This window comes from Myxocyprinus asiaticus, chromosome 2 (assembly GCF_019703515.2).
Source record: "Myxocyprinus asiaticus isolate MX2 ecotype Aquarium Trade chromosome 2, UBuf_Myxa_2, whole genome shotgun sequence".
NCBI classification, from domain to species: Eukaryota; Metazoa; Chordata; class Actinopteri; order Cypriniformes; family Catostomidae; genus Myxocyprinus; species Myxocyprinus asiaticus.
In genome coordinates, this window is record NC_059345.1 from 17901923 (window position 1) to 17928581 (window position 26659).

The 26659-nt window shown below is 36.7% G+C and overlaps 1 protein-coding gene across 3 annotated transcripts in view; it reads left to right on the forward strand.

Annotated features, from left to right (window-relative positions):
- Window positions 1-26659, forward strand: part of LOC127411783 (protein arginine N-methyltransferase 3-like) — a 72599-nt gene that overhangs the window by 26196 nt on the left and 19744 nt on the right. For all 3 annotated transcript variants that reach the window (XM_051647548.1, XM_051647556.1, XM_051647566.1), the window contains exons 11-13: window positions 4853-4931; window positions 17666-17853; window positions 23516-23602. In XM_051647548.1, the coding sequence (XP_051503508.1) occupies window positions 4853-4931; window positions 17666-17853; window positions 23516-23602 (354 nt within the window). The remainder of the gene's footprint in view (window positions 1-4852; window positions 4932-17665; window positions 17854-23515; window positions 23603-26659) is intronic.

The window sequence follows — 26659 nt, forward strand, 5'->3', positions numbered from 1 at the left end:
TACAGTATACGGGACAAGTAAAATCTTTACTCTCAACACGCAGTGAAAAGATTTACATTTTTACCCATCCCTAATCCTTATTTTTGTTTTAATCCTTAAATAATAATTTAACATTTTGTTAGGTTCAACATAGCAAAATCCAATTATTTTTGGGTACCCCCTGGAACCTGCCTGCATGCCCCTGGTTGGGAATCACTGTTTTAGAGTGTACTCACACTGAGTTCAAATTCTGGTCATGACATTTCTCGATCCCCCCCCCACCCCCAATAGGATGGGTGATAATGCAGGGTGATAATGAGACATTATTGTAGTTACAATACAAAAAAATTCATTATACTGTGTGGCCTTAACAAGTTATGTGTTGGCCATTTTTGGCTTTGGATTTGTCAAATGTCAAAGTGAGTGAGGGAACAAGATATTAAACAGCCCCTGGGAGTTGGATTGATATTGTTGTGCTGTAAATGAGAAGGACTGTTCATTGAATGCTCATGACGTTGGCATTGGTTGAATACTGCTGTTGTTTATTGAGCACATGGCCACTCTGGGCCAGACTAACATTATTCTCTGATGTTCACAGGAAACTAACGACAACAACAGTTTTTTTTATTTTGTATTTTTTTTTTTTTTTTGAGAGCTAGAGACATTGCTGAGGCATTGCTGTCAACATATTGAACCATTTTTGCTGAAGTAATATGAAACTTCTTTTATTTATTTTAATGCAAACTGTATTGCATCATAGTGAATTATCTGCTCAATCCAGAAAAATCAAAGTGAAAAAAGTAGTGTTCATCTGCATGTGCGTCTTTTTGAGTGAGTGTGCTTATGGGGTGATTAATTTAATGTGCATGAATTCTGCTGTCCATTTTTCATTAGCATTTCATTAGTTGCATTCATGTAATTCTGCCCCGGCTCCACGTGGCTTAATGAATGGATCTGAATTTTGGCCACATCCAGCTTTTAATGTTGCAATGACTCTCTTTACCACCAGTGTGTGTTATTGGATCTTTTGTTTTTATCTTTTGCAATACAACCTTCTTATAAGTTTAAGGCTGACCTTAATTAGTCCCTAAGTAATGTGTGAGAGTTGTAGAAATGTAGAAAAAGGAGTCAACAAGGAAACACTGAACTTAATAAAGAAAAAAAATCTCTTTGTCTTTTATAAAAAATAAAACGCTTACATCTGTCAATCCATATGTTGCCCAGTGCTTATAATTGTGCAGCTGCCACCATAGACTCAGAACGAATGATGAATGTATTTTCTCAACTGTGTTTATGCATTCTTATGTCGTGTATACTATATATTATGTAAGAAAGTAAGTGTGCTTAAAGAGAAAACAAAGTGAAGCTAATATATTGATGGTAATTACAGTTATCCTTTTATTAACTGTATTGTGCAGAGTACATTTTGCACTACTAATAAATGTTTAAACATTAAGTGTTTGAAAAATAAATGAATAAATAAAAGCTTTGCCTTAAAGGGATGGTTCAGCCAAAAACTAAAATTTTGTCATTATTTACTTACCCTTATGCTGTTAGAAACTCATGATTTCTTTCTTTTGTGAAACACAAAGGGATTAAAAGTTACAGTAAAGGTTACCCAGTCATGATATGAAAGGGAGCAAATACTCCAGTTCCAACTTAACAGAAAACTTTGTGAATGAGCCCACTCAGATTTTGCACACATGTACTCTTGACATTTTCTCAACCAACTTCTTGAGGTATCACCCTGGGATGCTTTTTAAACAGTATTGAAGGAGTTCCCATCTATGTTGGGCACTTATTGGCTGCTTTTCTTTATTATTTGGTCAAAGTCATCAATTTCAAAAACGTTTTTTTAAATTAAATTGTAGTTTTATAATGAAATAAATTAATATGGTGGCACAATTATATTTTTGTCTACAAAACTAATTTCAAACATTTAAGCATAAGCCTTCAGATCAAAAGATTTTTAAGATCATGAGAAACATTTCAGTCAAGTGTTTCAAAACTTTTGACCGGTAGTGTGTATATGTAAAAAAACAAAACATATATATATATATTAGTTATTTAAATATACATGGACATGCCCCCCATCTTCCCTCATCCTCTCTACTTTCTCTCTCTCACACACACACACACACTGCAGTGGAGGCAGCCGCCTGTGAAATTGGGTTCTAAATTACACCACGGAGAAGCTTAGCCATCACTCTAATGCTAAGTCTGCTTAAAAACGACCCAGAGAGATCCAGTGCGAGTTGCTGTGACAGCATGGCCTTTCAGGGTGCTGGTCCAGTCGGCCTCAGCCTATGCAACACAACAGTGCCCATCTAACCTTCAACAATAAAAAACTTTAATATCAAATGCTTGGCCATTTGTGAGTCATGCTCAACAATAGGGGTAAATTCTTTCCTAAATCGCCTAAAGGATTTAAAATGTAGTATGTAATTGAATCTGTAGCTTCATGATCCATTCAAACTGTACACTGTAGGCTTCATAGCTTTGAAATGTATGGTATCTCCCATAAAATATCAATATCTTTGTTTAATAGCTTATTTCTGCCCTATGGACGTATTATTTCTAATTTGTTAAAAATGCAAAAATGAAGTGGGCAAATCCAAATCATCGCCCAATTGCATCACCTTGTTTTTTTTATGCACATCAGAGCTGCAACCGCATCTGCTTATTTAGGTTTGGTTCTTCTAGCATCTGAATATGTATATGATAAGTATGTTGTTCCCACAGTAGCTAATATATAAGTTATGTAAGATAGATATATGTATACTATAGCAATTAGCTTTTCCAAAGCAACTTTTAAAGACCATTCTGATGAAGAATGTTCCTCATCCTCGGTACATCCATCATGTCTGTCTCATAGAATTGATTATGCCTCTGTTCTAGATTACTTGAAGCAGCATTGTTTGACTCATGGCTGTCTGAGCTGCTGTCCAGAATGAGGCCAATAAGATGTGCCCAAAGCTGCAGTTCAGCAGTAGTAGAATAATAAGGGGTGATGTGCCAACTACTCATGCAAAACCGGTGTCAGTCAGAGGTCAGTGCAATGAAACAGGATGCTGGTTGGCCATGCATATGTTTAAAGAGAGTGCTGTGCTGAGCTGTTGTAAATCCAGAGGTCTTCGATATGTGTGTGGATGTGTTTGTGGCTACATGTGTGAGAGCCAGAAGGGAATGGTTAAGATGAAAAGCTGATTGACAACATTAGTCCTGAAACTAGATTTTTAAATTCTTTAGAGAAAATGTCAGTGGTGCTTGCTTGTGTAAAAGTTGCCATCATTATGATAGGGTGTTGTGAGTGGTTGCCAGGGTGTTTCTATGCGGTTTCTAGGACTTATGAAGTGGCTTTCAGTGCATTGCTTTGCGATTGCTAGGATGTTCTATGTTATGGGTTGCTTACTGTCTCAATCAAAAGAGGCTACCCCCAAGTTGTCTCTAGCTGCTTTTCCACTATCGGGCCAGTGTGAGCCAGGGCTATCAACTTGCCAGCCGGGACCAATAGCCTCAGACCTTGAGCCACGAGACCAAAATCAATCTGCATTCCCACCATCGGGCCAATAACTCTGCAGCGTTGCCCAAAAACCCGCCCTTAACATGCCACTGCGGTGCCAAAGTCACACACCCCGCCCATTTCACAAGCAAGAAGGAAGCTCAAGCTGAGGTATCATATTATCTAGTTATCTAGAATATTGAGTTTATATCGAATGTAAACAGCAAGATAAGTTCGCTTTGACAACTCATTGACTGTAACTAATATGGTGTCCCGAGTGGTCTCTCCACTAACAGCGGGATGATGTCCCAGCACACCGTCTATGAAAGTTCACCGAACCAATGAAAGTAATTTCTTTGGGCATCGCTTTGTCCATTGGGAAAAAGGAGGCACGATGAAGCCTCGGAAGTGACAGTGGGAACGCAACTGGCCCTGGCACGCACTAGCACACTCTTATTTGACCCGATAGTGGAAACGTGACTTATGATATACTGGTCACTAGTTGTGGCTCAGGTAGGTGGAATTATTGCTGCATGTTTGATTGTTCACCAAGGCAAAAATTGCAAGTCTGTTTACTTAGAAAAGTGATACATATATGATTTGAATTAGCATTCATGTCGGTCGCACAAATGGTGCAGGACTAGTTAGGAACACTATGGTCCTAATAAATTGCCCAAAGTGGTCTTCTGCTGTTGTAGCCCATCCACCTCAAAGTTCGTCATGTTGTGCATTCTGAGACGCTCTTCTCCTCACTACAATTTTACAGAGTGGTTGTCTGAGTTACTATAGCTTTTCTGTCAGCTCGAACCAGTCTGGCCATTCTCCGTTGACCTCTCTCATCAACAAGGCATTTCCATCTGCAGAACTGTCTCTCACTGGATGTTTTTTGTTTTTGGTCCCATTCTGAGTAAACTCTAGAGACTGTTGTGCGTGAAAATTCCAGGAGATCAGCAGTTACAGAAATACTCAAACCAGCCCGTCTGGCACCAACAATCATGCCACGGTCGAAATTACTGAGATTTTTTCCCCCATTCTGATGGTTGATGTGAACATTAACTGAAGCTCCTGACCCGTATCTGCATGATCTTATGCACTGCACTGCTGCCACACGGTTGGCCGATTAGATAATTGCATGAATAAGTAGATGTACTGGTGTTCCTAATAAAGTGTTTAGTAAGTGTATATACAGTAGAATGTCTTGTATTATTTTAGATACCATGACTAAGTAGCTAACTTATTTAAAATAAGTTTAAAAATTCTCTCATTTAGATTAATTTCAGCTATATTATATGGACTGAAATGTATGTGACATTATGGCTCGTATATGTTTATCCATAAACATTAAACGTTGTCCCCCAATTTTGTCTATAGGGGTACTTCCTGCTGTTTGAATCAATGCTGGACTCTGTGCTCTACGCAAGGGATCGGTACCTTGCTGAAGGTGGTGTGGGTGAGTCAATACATGCAGTTCAACTGTTTTCACATTCTCATTTTAAAATATAATTTATCTGGGAGGTCCTTGGCCAGATGTAGAACTTGTTTTTTTTTTTTTTAAACCTGTGGGACACAAAGGAGCCACCCCTGAAGGTCTATCAAAGACACTTCATTTATTTTAATAGGGAGATTCCATACCGGCTGAATTAGGGCTGTCCAAAATGATGAACTGATGAGAGAATGCATGTGTGTGTTTGTTTCCCCTGCAGGGCTAATACAAAGAGGCTGTTGTAATGAAATTGGTGTGTGTTGATCATTATTTTTGCCTCCCCCTTAAATGTGACTATGACCAATGAAAAGTGTTCTGATGCTCTGAAATGAAGGGGTGTGTGTCTTTATGTATATAATGTAGAAAAACTAACCCTAAAATAGTTGTAACCTATTAAAACAGTCATAGATTTACCATTTCATTAACATTTATTTAAAAAGGTCTTTTAAGTCTGATTAATTAAAAGAACTGGCTGTTTGTTTTTCTGTTCAGGCAGTGTAGAAAACGCTGTATAAAGACATGTCATTCCATGTCATTCCACTCCAGTAAAATAAAGTATACTTTATATAAATATACTATAAATGATACAGTGTTAACATAATAAATACTTTTATTTTTTTCCTGTGGCACTGTAGATTCAGCAGCAGTGCAGGAATCACTGCATTCAAATTCAGCTTAATTCAGATCGATTAAGGATTCTTTATATTTGTAAAAGTGATACTATCTTAATATTCTACTTCTCCTCTGCTGCAGAATCACCTTTCACACTTGCATAGTTTACAGCAGAATGTTTCACACATTTCTCAGGTGTTGTCTCTTATCTCACACCCTGCATGCTGCTCCGCCTTTTACTACATATTGATTTGCGTCAATAACACATAAATAAAACCAACTGCTGAATAACTAAACAGTCCTTGCACGCTCACCTTCTAGATACTAGAATTTATTTATTTTTGCGGAAACTATAGTCTGAGCAAGGTCATGGTCGTTTTTACGGACATCAAAAATGCTGCGTATGCTCTGTTTTTCTGTCTTGTTGCTCTGTGTCATTTTCTTGTCCACTGTGTGGAGTTTTAAGTGGACAGATGCTGGGGAGATTTGGGTGGTGTGCAGCACTGTTTGTGCACACACTGACTGGATGAATTGAAACTTCAAGGATCCTGACACAGGAGATGTTACACTCTCTTGATCTTTACAGCAGTGGCTCCCAACTGTTTTTTCTTCAGGACCCAAATTTTACGTAGGGCATTAAATGGCAACCCAACACAGTACCAAAATTGTTTGTACAAAAATAAACGTAAATGTCCTTAAAATAAAACTGTATTGTATATTACTGCTTGAAATGCATAGGTCCATCAATAAGCCAAATTATAAACATGACATGACTGAATATGAAAATTCTAAACCTTTCTAATGCACAAACAACATCAGAAGTGTGATTTACCAGCCTATCACATGGAACAAACACTGGACCAAATATTACATCAGTATTAGCCATATTATCAAGTGGCAGATGAATTTGCAGCAAAATACTGTACTTTTTTTTCAAGCAAGTGTTTTATAGGAGATGCTATATTTTAAATAAAAATTTACAAACTTCACAGACTCCATTTTTCATTTATTAAGAAAAAATACACTTGTAATAACTGTAAAATAAATATAGAATATATATATATATATATATATATATATATATATATATATATATATATATATATACTCTTAATTACATCACTCTCTCCTGCTCTGTTTTAAGTCCAGCTAAAAAATGGTGTGGTGAAAAAATACTAATAAATTAAAAGGGCTGGGTATTAATACAGATTTCCTGATTTGATTCCTGTTCACAAGCTCTCGATTCGATTTGATTCTGATTTCTATTCAATTTCGTTTTGGTATATTTCAGGTATAGGGCCCTATTTTAAGAGTGCAAGCGTTGTGCTCAACGCAATACCTTAAGTCATAAGCGCAAAGTTAATGAGCATGTCCATGAAGTTTGTGTATTTTCGTGCAAGCATGCACTAAGTCTAGGCGCAAGTGGGTTTGGCGAAATCATGCGCGCAAACGCCACCGGCCCCTTTTGCAGTGACTTAAAGATATATATATACCAATATAAAATTAGATCGTATATACAATTGTAAATATAAAATAATGATAATAATTGAAAAATAAGCCATGCTCATAATTTATATTTTTTCTCAAAACAGCTATGACAGTGATTGTTATGCACTAAATTTAATGTTCCACTATATTTTAAGAGTTTGGACATGAACTTTATTGCCATCTGCTGCAGGAATCTCCAAACTGCAAATCCAGAAACTGAATTTGGACTTTGTGCTGAGTTAAGAGGTGGTATTGAAACGTCTTAGCGCAAACGACCACATTTTTAGGAAAATAGTAAATTGCGCTTTGCGCCACTTCAGTTACATACAATACAGCCACAGTCTGCACACCTACATCCACAGTACCACAAATACTCCCACCCGTGCCCATTTGCTCTTTGCGCTGGCACGAAAATTGCACTTAGATTTAGCGCTTTCACGAAAATTGGATAAGACATTGTGCATGGTTGTAACGCGTAGCACTGCGCTTTGCGCACTCACGAAAATAGAGCCCAAAATGTCAGTTTTTCTTACATATGAAAGAAATCCTTTCTCAGCTAATCCTAATTATACAGGGGATCTTCTAGCTTACTTAAGGAACTTTTAATTGTACTTATTTTATTGTATTAGTTTTTCATCATTTTGGTAAAATTTTAGCTTTATAACATTTTTTAAATTCCATGTATTATATCAATAAATATGATGTCATGAAATGGCATATGCTATTTTGCATATACTATATATATACATGTTTATCGTTTAGTTGCATCATTTGTATTATTTACAAGCATTTACATTGAGTTTACATTATTATGTAGAACAAGTGCTAAAACAGTACTGTCTCTTTAAGAACACTGGCAGCTCAGCAAGTGTCTCACAGAAGTGTTTTGGTTGAGTGCATATTAACGAGAGTGGAGTCGCACAGCTTCTTTACCGCATCCGTGCTATGTGTGAGTAAATAAAATGTTTCTATTTTTGTTGTTTATGATCAACAACTGACTTAAAGAACAGAAAGGATAATAAAAGTGACATTATTCAATGACAAATGGATTGCGTGGACCTCGACTTTGGACACCTGTTACATGGAACAAGTCAAACTAAACTTTACTCTAAACACACAGTGAAAGAATCTCTTTGCTAAACTACTTCACCACTATACCCAATCACTGGTGAGTGAAATCTGAAAATTTACCAGGCAATGGTTTATCACAGACATTTTTAGTCATATTAAAACAAAATTTGGTCGCATATGCAAGAGAGTTGTGCACAAAGTAAAAGATCGATCTAGGGATTTTAAGAATCGTTATCGGGATAGTTTAAATGAAGATTGAGATACATTGGAAAATCAATATTTGTATCCAGTCCTATAAATTACAATGCCATATTAATGTCCATTTTAAGTAAGTTACTTACTTGTAAAGTAACAGACAAATAGTTGCCAAATCTAGTCAAATTGTATAGTCTTGCCCTTTAAGCAATGTCTAGTTTGTTCAAGATGTAGGGTAGACAATTCCTTGAGATATGAAAAATCCCTATTGTTTGACTGGACGCAAAACCTTTGACGTCAAAGGATATGGAGAGTATTTACTCCTTTTTAAAAAGCTGATAAGTCTATTTTGATCTATGCTTACTCTGCACAATTATATGGTTGCATTTTATTATTTGCATATGACAGGACCACATCCCTATCAGAACAGACTTGCGACCTATTTTTGACCCTAAAGGAAAAAAAAAATCACTGTTTTAAAACATCATGGCATTCCAGACAAATAATCCCTTTGGAAAGCCAAAGAAATGAACTGAGAGAGAGAGAGAGAGAGGTACCCAAAATAAGGCTTCTATTGAATAACAGTGAATCGTCCACTGAGCAAGTGCGTTTCTATTTTTCAGCTCAGTCGGAAAGCCTGCAGTCATGTATACCTGGTGTGAAACAGATTGATATAATGGCCTATCATGTGGCAGCTTTGCACTGTGTCAGATCAACATTACTTACCCCTGCCACTATAACCCCGTTTCTCTCTTTCTCTCTCTCCTTTATACCTCAAATTATTAACGTTTTTCTTCATCTCGAAATGTGGTGTGCACTTTCACTTCCTCATCACTGGATGCTTTTTTTCCCCGCTCCTACTACCCTCTCCACTTCTTTACGGCTGCCCTCAAGAGGAAACAGAGGGGGGTGCTTGACAAACGGGCCATGAGCACCGAGTCGAGAAGGACGCAGATGTCAAAGCTATGAATCTTGGGACGCTACCTCCCCCTCATCCCCCCTCTCTCTCCCTACACACTCTCTTTCTCTCTCTCTCTCGCTCCCTGTTTAGGTGCGGGATGGTCCCGTTAAATACCCAATCAGCTCTCACCTGCATTTCCCAGGACAATCACTCATAGCTCCACTAATCAGAGAAAATGAGGTGACAAATCCACTCCAGGTGTGTGTGTGTGTGTGTGTGTGTGTGTTTTCACCCTACGTGACACTCACTGGGTCACAGTGAAGACTTTAAGGTCTGGGAGACGAGATTTTGATGGCACATACTATTATATGGGATGAGAGTGAATGTGCACCCTTAACCCTTGATTAAAGGTTGGACAAGTTAGTGAGATATGGTCCATCACGTATTTCTCTCCAGGAGCTCATCTAAGGCGGAGTTAATAGTATTGTCTATTGTGAAATCACTGTTTATGATCTCACTGCTGCACCTGTAACATCCAATTACAGGAAACATTAAAGGTGCACTCAGTAATTTTTGTTTTGTTTATGTCATCATGGACTTGCACTGACACCTAGGGGTGTGGTTGCAGCATCATTGAGACACAGTGGTTTTCAATTTCTGATGCCACTGTAGAAATTCACAGTCAGCCATGATTAATTTAATTTATTAGCGAAAGTGTCCAATAACAGGGGAGCTACTGAGATTAATCAAGGATTATTTGGCTGGTCATGTGATCCTAACATGGCAGCCCCCTTGAGGGGACCCTCTCTATCCTAACATGGCAGCCCCCTTGAGGGTACCCTCTCTATGTAGAATAAAACCGCTTTTATTATGTTACCAATATGACTGGAGTCTTTGTCATGTGAGTGGTTCTGATTTATATATATATATATATATATATATATATATATATATATATATATATATATATATATATACAGTGCTGTGGAAAAAGTATTTGCCCTGATTTTTTCTATTTTTGTGTATTTTTCATACTAAATTGTTTTAGATCTTCAGACAAGATGTAACATAAAACAAAGGCAACCTGAGTAAACGCAAAATACTGTTTTCAAATATATATATATATATATATATATATATATATATATATATATATATATATATATATATATATATATATATTTTATTGAAGCAAAAAAGTTATCCAACACCTATAACACATATGCAAAAAATAAACTGCCCCCTTAAAATTAATAGCTGATTGTGCCATCTTTAGCAGCAACAACTGCAACCAAACGCTTCTGAAAACTGGAGATCAGTCTTTCACAACGCTGTGGTGAAATTTTGACCCAATCTTCTTTGCAGAACTGATTTAGTTCAGCCACATTGGAGGGTTTTTGAGCACAAACTGCCCGATTAAGGTCCTGCCACAGCATCTCAACCGAGTTCAAGTCAGGACTTTGATTAGGACACTCCAAAACTTTAATTTTGCTACTTTTGAGCCATTCAGAGGTGGACTTACTCCTATGCTTTGTATCATTGTCTTGCTGCGTAATCCAGTTGCGCTTGAGCTTCAACTCACAGAGTGATGACTGGACGTTCTCCTTTAGGATTTTCTGGTAGAGTGCAGAATTCACATTTCTCTCAATTATTGCAAGTCTCCTTGGCCCTGAAGCAGCAAAGCATCCCAACACCATCACACTACCACCACCATGCTTGACCGTATAGGTATGATGTTCTTTTTGTGGAATTCTGTGTTTGATTTATGCCAGATGTAACGGGACTCCAAACCGTTCCACTTTTGACTCATTAGTCCATAGGACATCCTCCCAAAAGCTTTGAGGATCATCAAGGTGTGTTTTGGCCAAATTAAGATGAGCCTCTGGTTCTTTGGAGTCCCAGAACCTTTGAAATAGTTTTGTAACCCTTCCCAGACTGAAGTATTTCAATCACCTTTTCCCTCATCATTTCTGGAATTTCTTTTGACTTTGGCATATTGTGCTACTGGGTGAGACCATTTAGCCAACTTCATGCTGCTGAAAAAGTTCTATTTTGGTCTTGATTTGATTAAACAGGGCTGGCAGTAATTAGGCCTGGGTGTGTATAGTCAAGCTGAACCCTATTATGAATGCAGTTTCATAGATTTGGGGATTTAGTAACTTACAAATACATTTTCACACAGGCCCAGTTGGTATTGGTAACTTTTTTGCTTCAATAAATAACATTATCATTTACTCAGATTGCCTTTGTTTATGTTCGATATTGTTAGAGTTTTTGAAACAATTTAGTATGAGATATATATGGAAACAGAAGAAATATTTTTCACAGCACTATATCTATATATGTTTCAAAATTAGTATTCATTACTTTAAGAGCATAACCTTTTAATGATGAGAAAATTACTGAGTGGACCTTTAAGATGATTTCCTTGTCTATCTTGCGTTATGTTAAATGGCCATTTGTTTATACAATATAAACAATGTAATGCTGGCTTAATGGTAAATAAAATATACAATATACTACACAAACTACTTCAAGACTATTACAAATCTACTTGTAATGTTTTTTATAAGACACATACATGTGGAGTTTAATATTAATGGAGATACTTTGATATTCTATATTTATGTATAGAATACCAAAGGTACACTCACTGAGCACTATATTTGGAACACTATGGTTCTAATAAGGTGCCCGACGTGGTCTTCTGCTGTTGTAGCCCATCTGCCTCAAGGTTTGACATGTTGTGCATCTGAGATGCTATTCTTCTCACTACAATTGTACAGAGTGGTAATCTGGGTTACCGTAGCCTTTCTGTCAGCTCGAACCAGTCTGGCCATTCTCCATTGACTTCTCTCATCAACAAGGTGTTTCCGTGCGCAGAACTGTCACTCACTGGATGTTTTTTGTTTTTAGCACAATTCTGAGTAATCTCTAGAGACTGTTGTGTGTAAAAGTCACAGGACATCAGGAGTTTCAGAAATACTCAAACTAGCCCATCTGGCACCAACAATCATGCCACGATTGAAATCACTGAGATACAATTTTTCCCCATTCTGATGGTTGATGTGAATATTAACTGAACCTCCTGACCCGTATCTGCATGATTTTATGCATTGTACTGCTGCCGCATGATTGGCTGATTAGATAATCACATGAATAACTAGGTGTACCAAATTAAGTGCTCAGTGAGTATATGTATCTTAAGATGGTTATTTTAAATCTTCTACTTTAATGTGTCAATATGAAATATAAATTTTAGACACCCTTAATACACAGAACTGTGGCAAATTGTCCAAGATGCTTGGAATAACCTATATTTGAAGCAATCACACTTCTGTTTCTCAGGAAGATACAGAACTCTACTGAGCATGTGCTGAATAAGTGTGATCACTCTTGTTTGTTTGTGATTGGAGAAATGTAGTGTTGCAATTGCCCCTTATCTCCCCTTTATTAATATTTTGTCATGAGACATGTAAAGGTTTTATGTATGTTTGAGATGTGGACAGGAAGTACAAATGATTTATACATTCATTAACCATGATCCCCTGATGGTAGTGTAGATATTAGTGAAATGTGATTTCTTTAGCAGCATCATATGAACATACTGTAGCTTTAAGTTTGTGTCTGATGGCCAAACTTAACGGACATTAAGAACTGATAAATGCACTCTGAGCTTTTATGATTATCACCATCAGTTGAATTTAGATTTTTCGCCAGAAGCTGTCTGCTTTCATGCATGGTAACCATTAACATTATCACATAGGGACATTTACGAGTGCTGGAAACGACTGAAACATTACTGAAGAAGGAAATCAGGGCTGTGGTTTACCATTTCATGATAGATATGCTCATTATTGCACATTTGTGTAAAGGATGAAGTCTAATATGCCCACACAATGTCCAGTGTTCTGTTGAGCTTTTTTAGTTATCAGTTGTATAAAGTGATAATTTATGTGAAAACTAAAGTCACATTTTAGATATGTAAGTAATTATTTTCCTGCTTCTATTTCTATTTTCTGGTTTGGTTGGCTTTTTCATCTGTATAGCTTAAACACATTTACGGTTAGTGTTAAATGTAACTTATTTGTAAAGACTGTTTACTTTAGATAAGTGCATTGATCTATATTATGCCTTATCAGTATTACATGTTTTCAAACTTGATTTCCCAAGTTTTGAAATTGAAATTTGCTCACCCTCATGTTCCTTTTGTGGAACAGAAATATGTAGCAGAATGTCCAAGCTGCTCTTTTTCATACAACACTAATAGTTACTAGTGGCTGTCAAACTCCCCAAAGGACCAAAAAAAAAAAAAAAGGAAATGTCCTACTAGCTTGGTTCATGAATATTGAATATAAATTTGGTGAAGGCAACATTACGATGAGGCATATATCTATATCCACTATCATGATTCATGTAAATACTGTCTTGTTGAGTCTAATTTATTATTTATAGTTTCCTGTACATTATAAATAAACACAGATCACATCCACACATTCTGGAAAACCTGGAATTTTGCAATGCAGTTTTCCAGTCATGAAAAAGTAATGGACAATGAGAAATATACCTTAATGTCCTGGAAAATAATAATTTGTCCTGGAAAATATTTTAGTATAAAAAAACTGTTTGACTGTGCTGCTATTTTTATTACATGTTTTGTTACGTGATCGGGATTCGGAATAGGTGTCAGATACACACATTCGTATCGTTTTGTCACTGCCAGCGGCTGTGCATTATGAAATAACATCAACAGTTGACTGTCATGAACAAAGCACTGTCACGTACATTCTCTGCTCATCTGCTGTCATCTCTGCTTTGCTTTTTGGCAACCACCGCTGCCAGTATTTTACTGAAAATGTAACAGATTTTTGGTTAATTTTTTTTTACAGTGTACTTATCCAGAGGCGAGAAAATATCGTCAAAAACACACAGAAAAGCCTAAATAAAAGCTTGATTTAAATGGATACGTGAAATGGGGAAAAAACTACTGTATAGTAATGTAATGTTAACTGTAGTTAAATAATAACAATAATGTATCAAAGGGCTCATGAAATGCTTTAAAAAAAAAAAAATTATTATGTTCCTTGAGGTTAGCTTAAAATGTTATAAAAGTGCACAAATAATATTAAATATAAAAAAAATTATAATGTTATTTTTGCACAAAGAATTGTCAAATATTTGTAAAACATGATCATTTTTCATCCTCATTCTGACCCACTGTCAGAAACGCTCAGTTTTAGGCTGCTTCACCTTTAAAACTTTTAAAACGGAAGGGAAAAAACATTGCCTTACCTTTTATCAGTGCAGGACAATCTGGAATATTGTTAAAAAAATTTAACAGTCACCTCTTTGCAGCCTGAACTTGTTCAGAATGTTGAATCTTTGTGACACCTGCGCTAAAAACAATCTAGACGCAGCGCAGCAAATGAAACAGAGTGCAGGTGTCTCGAAATGCATTTTTGAAACTTGAAGTTATTTTTAACTTGGCACAGTGTCTAAAAATGTGCCGGTCCTGTATGAGATGCTGAAGAAACAGCGAAATGCAATGCAACAGTCAAAGAGATTCATCTAGCATGTGTTTACATAGTAAAACAATGATGAGATGATGAACAGAGCAGATGCACTTAAAAACACATTCGTTGTGAACGGCCCCTAACTCATCCGTTCGCGTGTGTCTGTGAGAGAGCGCGGGTGCAAAACAAGTTCAGTAGGCCTGTTTATTTTTTTCATTAATTAAAAACTCGAACCCGAAGTCCTACTTGAAAAACTGACCCCAACCTGGGTTTGGTTGCAGACCTCTACTTAGCGATAAACGATGGATTACTGTTAATTACAAACACACTGATAAATGAAAGATTATAAATAAATGGTTTACTTAACATCATTACTGCAGGGTGCAATACAGTGGGTACTGCTGCATCTTTCAATAAAAGAAACATCTCGCCTCACAGCAGTAACTTCAGCTGTTCTCTCCTTAACAGTACAGCCACGACAATGACGCATGTTATGGGCCGTGTACATGCAAATGAGCAATGTCTTGTGACATCACAAACACACAGATTTCAAAATGAGACATTTCAGCAGGTTAGCAACTATAAATGCTCTTTTTAGATTAGGGAGGAAGTTTTAAATTTTGAAACTTACAGTATGTTTTTATAGTAGTCACCTGTTATATGTCTAAAAATCAAGGAAAATTTGATTCTCCATTTCATGACCCCTTTAAAGCAATATCTCAAATTTGTTAAGTTCTGTTTTGTAGCAATGGAGACAGAAATATCTCCAGTGTTGTTTTGAATTGTGTTCCGAGGAATTTGGTTAAAAGCACTTCATTTGAAAAAAACTATATATATATATATATATATATATATATATATATATATACAGGTGCATCTCAATAAATTAGAATGTCGTGGAAAAGTTCATTTATTTCAGTAATTCAACTCAAATTGTGAAACTCGTGTTTTAAATAAATTCAATGCACACAGACTGAAGTAGTTTAAGTCTTTGGTTCTTTTAATTGTGATGATTTTGGCTCACATTTAACAAAAACCCACCAATTCTCTAAAAAATTAGAATACATCATAAGACCAATAAAAAAAACATTTTTAGTGAATTGTTGGCCTTCTGGAAAGTATGTTCATTTACTGTATATGTACTCAATACTTGGTAGGGGCTCCTTTTGCTTTAATTACTGCCTCAATTCGGCGTGGCATGGAGGTGATCAGTTTGTGGCACTGCTGAGGTGGTATGGAAGCCCAGGTTTCTTTGACAGTGGCTTTCAGCTCATCTGCATTTTTTGGTCTCTTGTTTCTCATTTTCCTCTTGACAAAACCCCATAGATTCTCTATGGGGTTCAGGTCTGGTGAGTTTGCTGGCCAGTCAAGCACACCAACACCATGGTCATTTAACCAACTTTTGGTGCTTTTGGCAGTGTGGGCAGGTGCCAAATCCTGCTGGAAAATGAAATCAGCATCTTTAAAAAGCTGGTCAGCAGAAGGAAGCATGAAGTGCTCCAAAATTTCTTGGTAAACGGGTGCAGTGACTTTGGTTTTCAAAAAACACAATGGACCTACACCAGCAGATGACATTGCACCCCAAATCATCACAAACTGTGGAAACTTAACACTGGACTTCAAGCAACTTGGGCTATGAGCTTCTCCACCCTTCCTCCAGACTCTAAGACCTTGGTTTCCAAATGAAATACAAAACTTGCTCTCATCTGAAAAGAGGACTTTGGACCACTGGGCAACAGTCCAGTTCTTCTTCTCCTTAGCCCAGGTAAGACGCCTCTGACGTTGTCTGTGGTTCAGGAGTGGCTTAACAAGAGGAATACGACAACTGTAGCCAAATTCCTTGACATGTCTGTGTCTTGATGCCTTGACCCCAGCCTCAGTCCATTCCTTGTGAAGTTCACCCAAATTCTTGAATCGATTTTGCTTGACAATCTTAAGGCTGCGGTTCTCTCGGTTGGTTGTGCATCTTTTTCTTCCACACTTTTTCCTTCCACTCAACTTTCTGTTAACATGCTTGGATACAGCACTCTGTGAACAGCCAGCTTCTTTGGCAATGAATGTTTGTGGCTTACCCTCCTTGTGAAGGGTGTCAATGATTGTCTTCTGGACAACTGTCAGATCAGCAGTCTTCCCCATGATTGTGTAGCCTAGTGAACCAAACTGAGAGACCATTTTGAAGGCTCAGGAAACCTTTGCAGGTGTTTTGAGTTGATTAGCTGATTGGCATGTCACCATATTCTAATTTTTTGAGATAGTGAATTGGTGGGTTTTTGTTAAATGTGAGCCAAAATCATCACAATTAAAAGAACCAAAGACTTAAACTACTTCAGTCTGTGTGCATTGAATTTATTTAATACACGAGTTTCACAATTTGAGTTGAATTACTGAAATAAATGAACTTTTCCACAACATTCTAATTTATTGAGATGCACCTGTATATATATATATATATGAAAAATTATGCGATGTTATGTTGAAAAAAAAAAAAAAATAATTAATATAATTTTATTACTTTTATTATTTAATCTGATATAGCTCATTTTGTGTCATATGTCTGCTTAGACTTATGTTAAATGTTGTACCTCATTTCATTTTGTTCATTGTTTTTAAATGAGTAAAAATTACTTTAACCTTACTTAGTTCTCCCTGTAGTCTTTGATGAAAAGCATTTGGCGGTGGCCGTGGTACTGTAGATTACCGCTTACAGCTCGCAGAGATTTTATTGGGTGGTGACAATTTCTTCCCACAGCAGCCAAAACATTTGAAATATTATGTTTAATTTCACAAAAAGTGAAGAGACGAGCTAAAAAAAAATCTAAAAGTTAAGGGGACATGTGTCGTCCCCCCCTTTTGGTTTTGTGTTTATCATATGTTTGCCCTGCTGTTTATGCCTCTATTTAACAAATCATATTTCTTCTCAGTCTATCCAGACTGCTGCAGCATCTGCCTGGCGGCGGTGGGGGACACTCAGAAACACAATGACCGCATTGCCTTCTGGGATGATGTTTATGGCTTCAAGATGACATGTATGAAGAACGCAGTTGTCCCAGAGGCAGTAGTGGAGGTCCTAAAGCCTGAGACTTTAATTTCAGAGCCTGCAGTCATTAAGGTAAAGAGGGCACAGGGAGTAGTATAGAAATCTATTAGTTCATCCTGGATTTGCACAGTGGGATTCCCTATCGGCTCCATACAACTATATGCATAAAGGCAGCATAAAAGTAATAAATATGACTCCAGTGACTGGTGAGAAACAGATCCTGTTCTGTCCATGGTCCTGTTCTGTCTCTGTCTCTCTATTGTACTTTACCTGAAAAAAGTTCTAGGACCCCTGTTATACTTAAGATATTAAAGGAATATGGTAGTTCACACAAATATGAAATTTCATGCATGCCATTCCAAACCCTTGGTATTTTTTCTTCTGTGTAATGAAAAGAGGATTTATGGAAAGTGTCCACTGAAGAAGTAAAATCATTTGGTTCTGGATTGACATGAGGGAAAGTAAATTATGACAAAAAATAATTTACTTATCCGGTGGCTAAAGCTTTCTTTTTAACTGTATAGTGTTATCTGTCTTGGATTTTGACTGGCATATTGGATATGAGGCAAAGTATTAGCTCACCTAAATCCATAATTAATTGAGTGTAGACTGGGCAAGTGTAGTCTTCAGAGAGACAGAAAGCCTATTATCTGTGTTTTGGCCTTGTTTTGAGATGGAGGAGATACAGGAATGGAGGTAAAATCAAGGCAGAATCCTATGACAGAGTGCGAGAGAAGAGAGAGACAGGAAATGAAGCCTCGGAGGCCATCAGTGGCAGAATGGCTGATTGATTATTCTAATCCTTGTTCAAAGTCCTCCTTAGTTAACTTCATTACTTTGCCACCGCCATGGCCTTGGGTCCACTTACAAACACTTGCGAGAAAAATACACATATACACTGGCGGCCAAAAGTTTGGAATAATGTACAGATTTTGCTCTTATGGAAAGAAATTGGTACTTTTATTCACCAAAGTGGCATTCAACTGATCACAATGTATAGTCAGGACATTAATAACATGAAAAATTAAATTAAACTACTTCAAAGAGTTCTCATCAAAAAATCCTCCATGTGCAGCAATGACAGCTTTGCAGATCCTTGGCATTCTAGCTGTCAGTTTGTCCAGATACTCAGGTGACATTTCACCCCACGCTTCCTGTAGCACTTGCCATAGATGTGGCTGTCTTGTCAGGCACTTCTCATGCACTTAACAGTCTAGCTGATCCCACAAAAGCTCAATGGGGTTAAGATCCATAACACTATTTTCCAATTATCTGTTGTCCAATGTCTGTGTTTCTTTGCCCACTCTAACCTTTTCTTTTTGATTTTCTGTTTCAAAAGTGGCTTTTTCTTTGCAATTCTTCCCATAAGGCCTGCACCCCTGAGTCTTCTCTTTACTGTTGTACATGAAACTGGTGTTGAGCGGGTAGAATTCAATGAAGCTGTCAGCTGAGGACATGTGAGGCGTCTATTTCTCAAACTAGACACTCTGATGTACTTATCCTCTTATTTAGTTGTACATCTGGCCTTCCACATCTCTTTCTGTCCTTGTTAGAGCCAGTTGTCCGTTGTCTTTGAAGACTGTAGTTCACACCTTTGTATGAAATTCAGTTTTTTGGCAATTTCAAGCATTGTGTTGCCTTCATTCCTCAAAACAATGATTGACTGATGAGTTTCTAGAGAAAGCTTTTTCTTTTTTGCTATTTTTGACCTAATATCGACCTTAAGACATGCCAGTCTATTGCATACTGTGGCAACTCAAATACAAACACAAAGACAATGTTAAGCATCATTTAATGAACTAAATAGCTTTCAACTGTGTTTGATATAATGGCAAGTGATTTTCTAGTACCAAATTAGCAATTTAGCATGATTACTCCAGGATAAGGTGTTGGAGTGATGGCTGCTGGAAATGGGGCCTGTCTAGATTTGGTCAAAAATGACTTTTTTCAAATAGTGATGGTGCTGTTTTTTACATCAGTAATGTCCTGACTATACTTTGTGATCAGTTGAATGTCATTTTGGTGAATTAAAGTACCAATTTCCTTCCGAAACAGCAAAATCTGTACATTATTCAACATTTTTGGCCGCTAGTGTATGCTTAACACTGCTCTTCCTGTGGTTTGGAGCTTTCTCAAATTCTGTATCTCTGCTTCATAATCATCCATCTCAATTGTTTAGGAGCGTGATTATAAAGAATATAAAGAATAGTTCATAGTTGAAAAAAATCACCAAGTGTGTCAGAATGAACTTTATATTATGGGGCAATATTTGCTCCTTGAAATTAATTTTCATTAATTTTGTGAGATGCCAGATGTGTATGAATTTCTATCTTCAGCAGAACCCAAACAAAGATTTTTAGAAGAAAATCTCAGCTCTGTCAATGCAAGTGAATGGTGGCCAGAACTTTGAAGGTCCGAAAAGCATATAAATATAAAGGCAGCATAAAAGTAATCCATATGACTCCAGTGACTTGTGAGAAACAGATCAAAATGTAAGTCATTTTTTACTATATATCTCCACTTTCACTATTACTTCCACATTCTTCTTTCATTTTTGTTGATTCACATTCTTCATTCACATCGCCACCTACTGGGCAGGGAGGAGAATTTATAATAAAAAAGGATTCAATATTGATCTGTTTCTCACCCACACCTATCATATCGCTTCTGAAGACATGGACTTAACCACTGGAGTCATGTGGATTACTTTCATGAAGTTCTGGCCACTATTCACTTGCATTGTATAGAGCTGAGATATTCTTCTAAAAATCTTAATTTGTGTTCAGCAGAAGAAAGAAAGTCATACACATCTGGGATGGCATGAGGGTGAGCAAATGATGAGAGAATTATAATTTTTGGGTGAACTATCCCTTTAAACATAAGCAATAATGAAACTTAAACACACAAATCTAAACACACAAATCAATAATTTCCCCTCAGCGCAGAAATATTCTTGTTCCATTATCTCATTGACCTGGCTTACTTACAGAATTTAACTGTAGTCAGCGTTCCATAAAATGAACACATTCTTAAAGTTCAAGTTCAACATTTATTGTCTTATGTACAAGTACCTTGTTCAGTGTACAATGAAATTCTTGCTTGAATGCTTCTCCACAGACTATAGACAAGACAGGATACAACAGATAGTACTACTAAGTACAAAATATACATATATACAAAGATAACAATAAACAACCAAAATAATTACCAAACAATAAAGTGACAGTTCAAGTGATGTGTTTGGAGAGATCAGTGCAAAGTCAAGTTGCCAAAGTGACAGTGTAGAGTCCAGTATCGTTATTGATATTGCACGTTAGTGTGTGTTGACCATTCTCACAGCATTGGGGTAAAAGCTATCCCTGCATTTAGTGTTGCGGGTTCGAATAGTCCTGAGCCGCTTACCAGAGGGCAGGAAAGAGTAAAGTGCCCGTGCAGGGTGACTGTGGTCTTCCATAATGCTTTTTGCCTTTCTGAGACAGCGTGTGGTGTAGAAATGCTGTACTGCTGGTAGCTGTGTGCTGATGATTTTCTGGGCTGTTATAACCACCCTCTGTAGGGCTTTCTTGTCCTGTGTGGAGCAGCTGCCAAACCAGGATGTAGTTTACCCTGTGAGGACGGACTCCACAGCACACCTATACAAAGTGGTGAGGACTGTAGTGGACATTCTGGTTTCTTCAGACGCCTGAGGAAATGAAGGCATTGGTGGGCCTTTTTGATGATAGATGCTGTGTGCTCAGTCCATGTTTGTTTAGCAGTGAGGGTGACCCCTAGGAATCTGAAGCTGTTGACCCGCTCTACAATGTCCCCTCCGATGTTGATGGGTGCATGAACCGTATTCTGTTTCCTGAAGTTGACCATCAGCTCCTTAGTTTTACTAACATTGAGACATTGCATGGAATCCTGATACAATGTTTCGTCATTTCAAGGTTTTTCATCTAATTTTGCTGTTAAACAGACATTTAACATGCACATGTTAAATAAATTATACTACTACTTTCAGTTCTACTCAAATATAACTTTGGAGCTGAATGTCTTTCTGTAAAGTGCAAGTTCTCCTATTTTAATTTTTATGAAGTTTACATTTTGGTGATGCAGAATCATAGAGCTATGCTATCATACTTTCGAAAAACATTTATGGAACAGGCTTACAAAGAACATAGTTAAACAATTTTTCTGTGCAGCAAACACAAATAAAGCAATAAGACACTCAGTGCTGTGCATTGCAGTGATTCTACCACTGATAAGGGGTGTTTTAAAACCCCCTTAACTGTTAAACTATAACTAGCACTAAAACACATGTAGTTGAGTGACTGTAACAGCAATATGACAACAGACACCATTGTTTTTTAATTAATATTATTGTTTAATTAAATATTAATTAATACTTTTCTATTGGTTATTCCTATTAACTTGAATAATAATTACAACCAGAATAAACACCTGTTCTGGTAGGGCTGGTTGAACAAAGCGATATGATGATGTCATGGCGACAGTATAAAGTGTCAACTGATAGAGATTTTGCTATATCGTGTATATCGCGATATGTAAATATCCATGTGTGCAGCGTGGACTTATCTATCTGTGGGCATGGCTTCACGTAAGACTGAGAGAATTTAAGAAACATGGACAGGGTTTTTCTGGCACTGAACATTTTTCTGCGGCTGCCCAAGCAAATTTAATAACCTTCATTGCGCATTTGGCGCTTTAAAAGTGCTAAATATTCTTCTCATCTGACACACGAATGTTTCACGTTACTGTGGCGCGCGGTGTCTCTAAAGCTCCGAAGTGCGCATGAATCCAGCAGGCTTTCCGATATTTTTGCTCCAGAGACAGGAGAGCTCAGAGTGGGATCACTCGTGCAACTCAATCATTTTTGACCCAGGAACACCCCAAATGGAGAACGAAATCTCCACAGAACGGGACGACTCGCAAACAGGTCAAGAAAATGAAGAGGAGCTTGTTATTAAAACAGGTGCAACATGGTGTACAGAGCGGAAGAATGTAATCTGCAAACTGTGTCGTACGACAGTATAATCACTCATAATCCAAGCAATCTGTTTCATCACCTCAAAATGAGGCATGCAAAAGAATAATATGAAAGCCAAAAGATGAACTCAGCATTAATTCGGTCATTTATTTATTAATTTATTTATTTTGCAAGAAGTTATATTTATTATATTGCGATTAAATATCATTATCGTGATATAAAATTACTCATATCGTAATATAAGATTTTGGTCATATCGCCCACCCCTATGTTCTGGCAAGTAATACTGTACATTAGCCTGACTGCTTACTGTAGCCAGTCAACATAGCAACTTGGTTGATTAATATAGAATGTGTAGTCAAATGCATTTATCATAAACAGCTTTGAACACGGCACATCCAATCAGAAATTAGAGTCTGAACTACCTGTTTTATAATATTTCATCTTCTAACATTTTTTTCATCTAACGCATTTGTTAATTGGTCAATTTTTATTTATTGATTTCCATTGATATTAGCTGTCCAATGTCATCTAGGAAACTTACCTTATCCTGGGTCCCATTCTGTTCAAAATCCATCACAATTATTAACCATTCTTCATAATGTTAAAGTACTAAATGGATATGTATTATGGCATGACATGACCATGCATTTATCTTTGAAATCCTCTATGAATCCCAACTTTTCAGTCAGTTTGATTACTTTATGGGATGTTTGAAAGTGGGGTTTTATTTCTTTCCTTCTCTAGACTATTGACTGCAGCACTGTGTCCGTGTCTGAACTGGAGTTCACTGTAGATTTCACCCTGACGATAAGGGTCAGCACATTCTGTACAGTGAGTATATCCAACATCTATACACTCACACATTTAACAACAAACTGACAAACCATGATGTGGCAGACAAGCCTCTTGTTCATTGGAAAGGAGGAAGCGGGAACAGGGTTACCAACCAAAAATACTTTTAATAAACAAACACAACATAAAACTGCTTTTCAGCATAGCTAAAAACACGAGCGCACACACAAACACTGCTGCGTGCATCTCTCTCTCTCTCTCTCTCTCTCTCTCTCTGGCATCTCCGGCTCCTCCTTATCTCTCTCTCCCGCTGATTGGGGCTAGGCATGCATCCTCATGGCCTGGCCACACCCTTCTCCTCATCACACATGATTATTACCTGTCCTACATACACTTCAATCTTCAAAACTAATCAAGGTTGTCAGGTGTGAAGATTAATTAGCGGTGGGAAGATGGATTGGCCATTTGATTGGCTGGGATGGCTCAGGTAGCTCAGACATCAGCATGGTTGATGGACAGCCTGCTTTCGTACAGGTGAAGGTAATTACAGGCAGTTAGAGGTGGAGGAAAAATCGTTTACCTTGATTATTTTAATGGCCTAAATTCTATCGTATGTCTCCAAGTGTGAGATAAAATAAAGTGAGAGGGTATTAAAGCATGTATGTTTGTTTAGGCTGTATTGTTTTCTAGGTCACTGTTTGTGTCAAGGTAGATTTGTGTCAGTGAAAGAGTGAGAGTTAGTGAGAAAAAAACAAAAAACAACAGAACATTCAAGTGTAATTTTTCTTTTGTCTCCTGGTTTTGTCCCAGCATTATTGTCCCTGCTTCTTTGTTATAGCTTTTATGGATTAATCAATACTGTATTATAATCTCCCGTCCCCTCTTCGAGTTGCTCTGGATTTAATGGAGTTTGTAAACATCTTCTCGTTTTTCTGTCTCAGCCCAGTAATAGGAATACACATCTTGAATGTCCCATGTTAAAAAAAATAAATAAGTAAAAAACTTCTATTTTTAGAAGTCAGATACAACAAGATTTCAGATTTCACACATCCTTGAATTTATTGGGGAAAAATTATATTGCATGAATGCCCACAGAAGAACAACAGTCGGTGAATATTTCTCACCAAACCTTTTCGTATAACTTTAGAACAAGGCATGAGTCACATGGAATAATTTATTAGACTTCTGAATTATACTTTTGTTTTGAAGAGGTGGTCACCATCCACTCCCTTACAAAAATTCTAGAGTTCTGGCAAACTAGCCACAAACTTGCTGCAAATTTGCCAATCATTATTTTCACATGCAAATAAGCTTGTGATTCGCCGCAAATGTTTGCCGGAAGAATGGAGCTCTTCACTGGTAGTGGTGAACCTGTAGCAAACCTTTGGCAGCAATGAACAATTTGCCGCAAGTTTGCCGCAAAGCTAGTTTGCATGTGAAAATAATCAGTGACGATTTGCGGCTAGTTTGCAGCAAATTTTCCAGTGTTAATCTTGTTAACTAAATCACTGACAGAAACGTTTAATACAATCGTCAAATTATCATCATGATGTGCCTCTTTGTCTCATCTTCGTTATCGTTGACTAAATAAAATAAAATACCTTCCTCAACGATAACGAAGATAAGACAAAAAAGGTGCATCATGACGATAATTCGATTATATTAAAGCATACTTTTGATGAAAATATGACGAGAAAAAATGTATACTGCAAGATATTAACAGTGCAAGATATAAACAGAAGAAGAAACATGTAGATTATCTGTATATAGAAAAAGTTATATTAAATATAGTTTCATTTAATCCATTAATCCAGTATGTTAGGGATTTCTCCGCTTGAGCTGCTTGAGTTGAACGTGCTAACATGGCAAAATTAACAGCTTAAAAACGGGGTAAATATCTCATTCAAATGCATCCTATTTATACATGAGTTTAATCACTATATCCACAACATATATGTAATATTACAGTTTACATCTGCACAGTAAAGCGAATGAATAGGTGAAACGTAACTAAATGATGTGCTAGTCAGAATATGTGTAATTTGCATTGTGTAACTTGCGTTGTGAATATGCTGTTTACTTAAGAAACACGCATATCCTTTCATGGAAAATGAATAAGTCTCTAAAGCATGAAGAATTCAGAGTACAATAGGCTATCTTCTAAAAAAGTAGCTAATACTTCAGTCTGTTCATTGTTATTTCACAACAAGGGCAGTGTGTCGATTTATATGTTTGATACATTTTTAAAGTAGTAAATGTTTGAATATTTTATTAAAGATTGGTCTGTTACAGTTTGACACACTTTTTTGTCCATTTTGCACATCATAATCAACTAAAAGATATTTGTTGACTAAAATTATGTAATTTTCATAAGAGTAAAATTGACTATAATGAATGAATAAGAAGTGATGAAATATTGACAATTTTTAAAGGACATTTTCATCAAAAGACTATTACTATGACTAAAACAACAACAACAAAAAAAGGGAAAAAATTTAATGATTTGCCATTTGTAAGGGCATCAGTGAGTAGAACGCTTTTTCAAAATTTCTCCCTTTGTGTATGAAAAAAAAAGGGAAAGTCATATTAGTTTAGAACAAATACAAGGGCAAGTAAATAATGACTGAATTTTAATCTTTGGGTGAACTATCCCTTTAAACTTTTACTTAGTAAACCTACAAATGGCTTAGTACTTATAAGCTGACTGCATATTAAGATATGAAAAATAATTTAACTTTTAAAAATGACAAAAATCAGCTTTAAAATATAATCAAATGTTGTTTATCATGCAGGAAACATCCTTTTATTGTTTTGTTTACTTACACCATATGCTAACATAATTTACAGTTAACAATTAACAGTGTAGTTGAGCAATACTTTCTCAGTATAATTTCCACCACATCTCGAATTCTGTGATGGAAATGAAATTTTTACATTTTTGAAATAAAATAGCTATATTGTCCTGCTAAGGCTAATTTCATAGCTAAAATTGTATGTATCCTAAGTACACACATAATATTTTCACACTTTTTGCATATTTTAGCAAATACATTTGTCCAAATAAAATATTCTGCTCACAAGTGTTATTCACCTTGA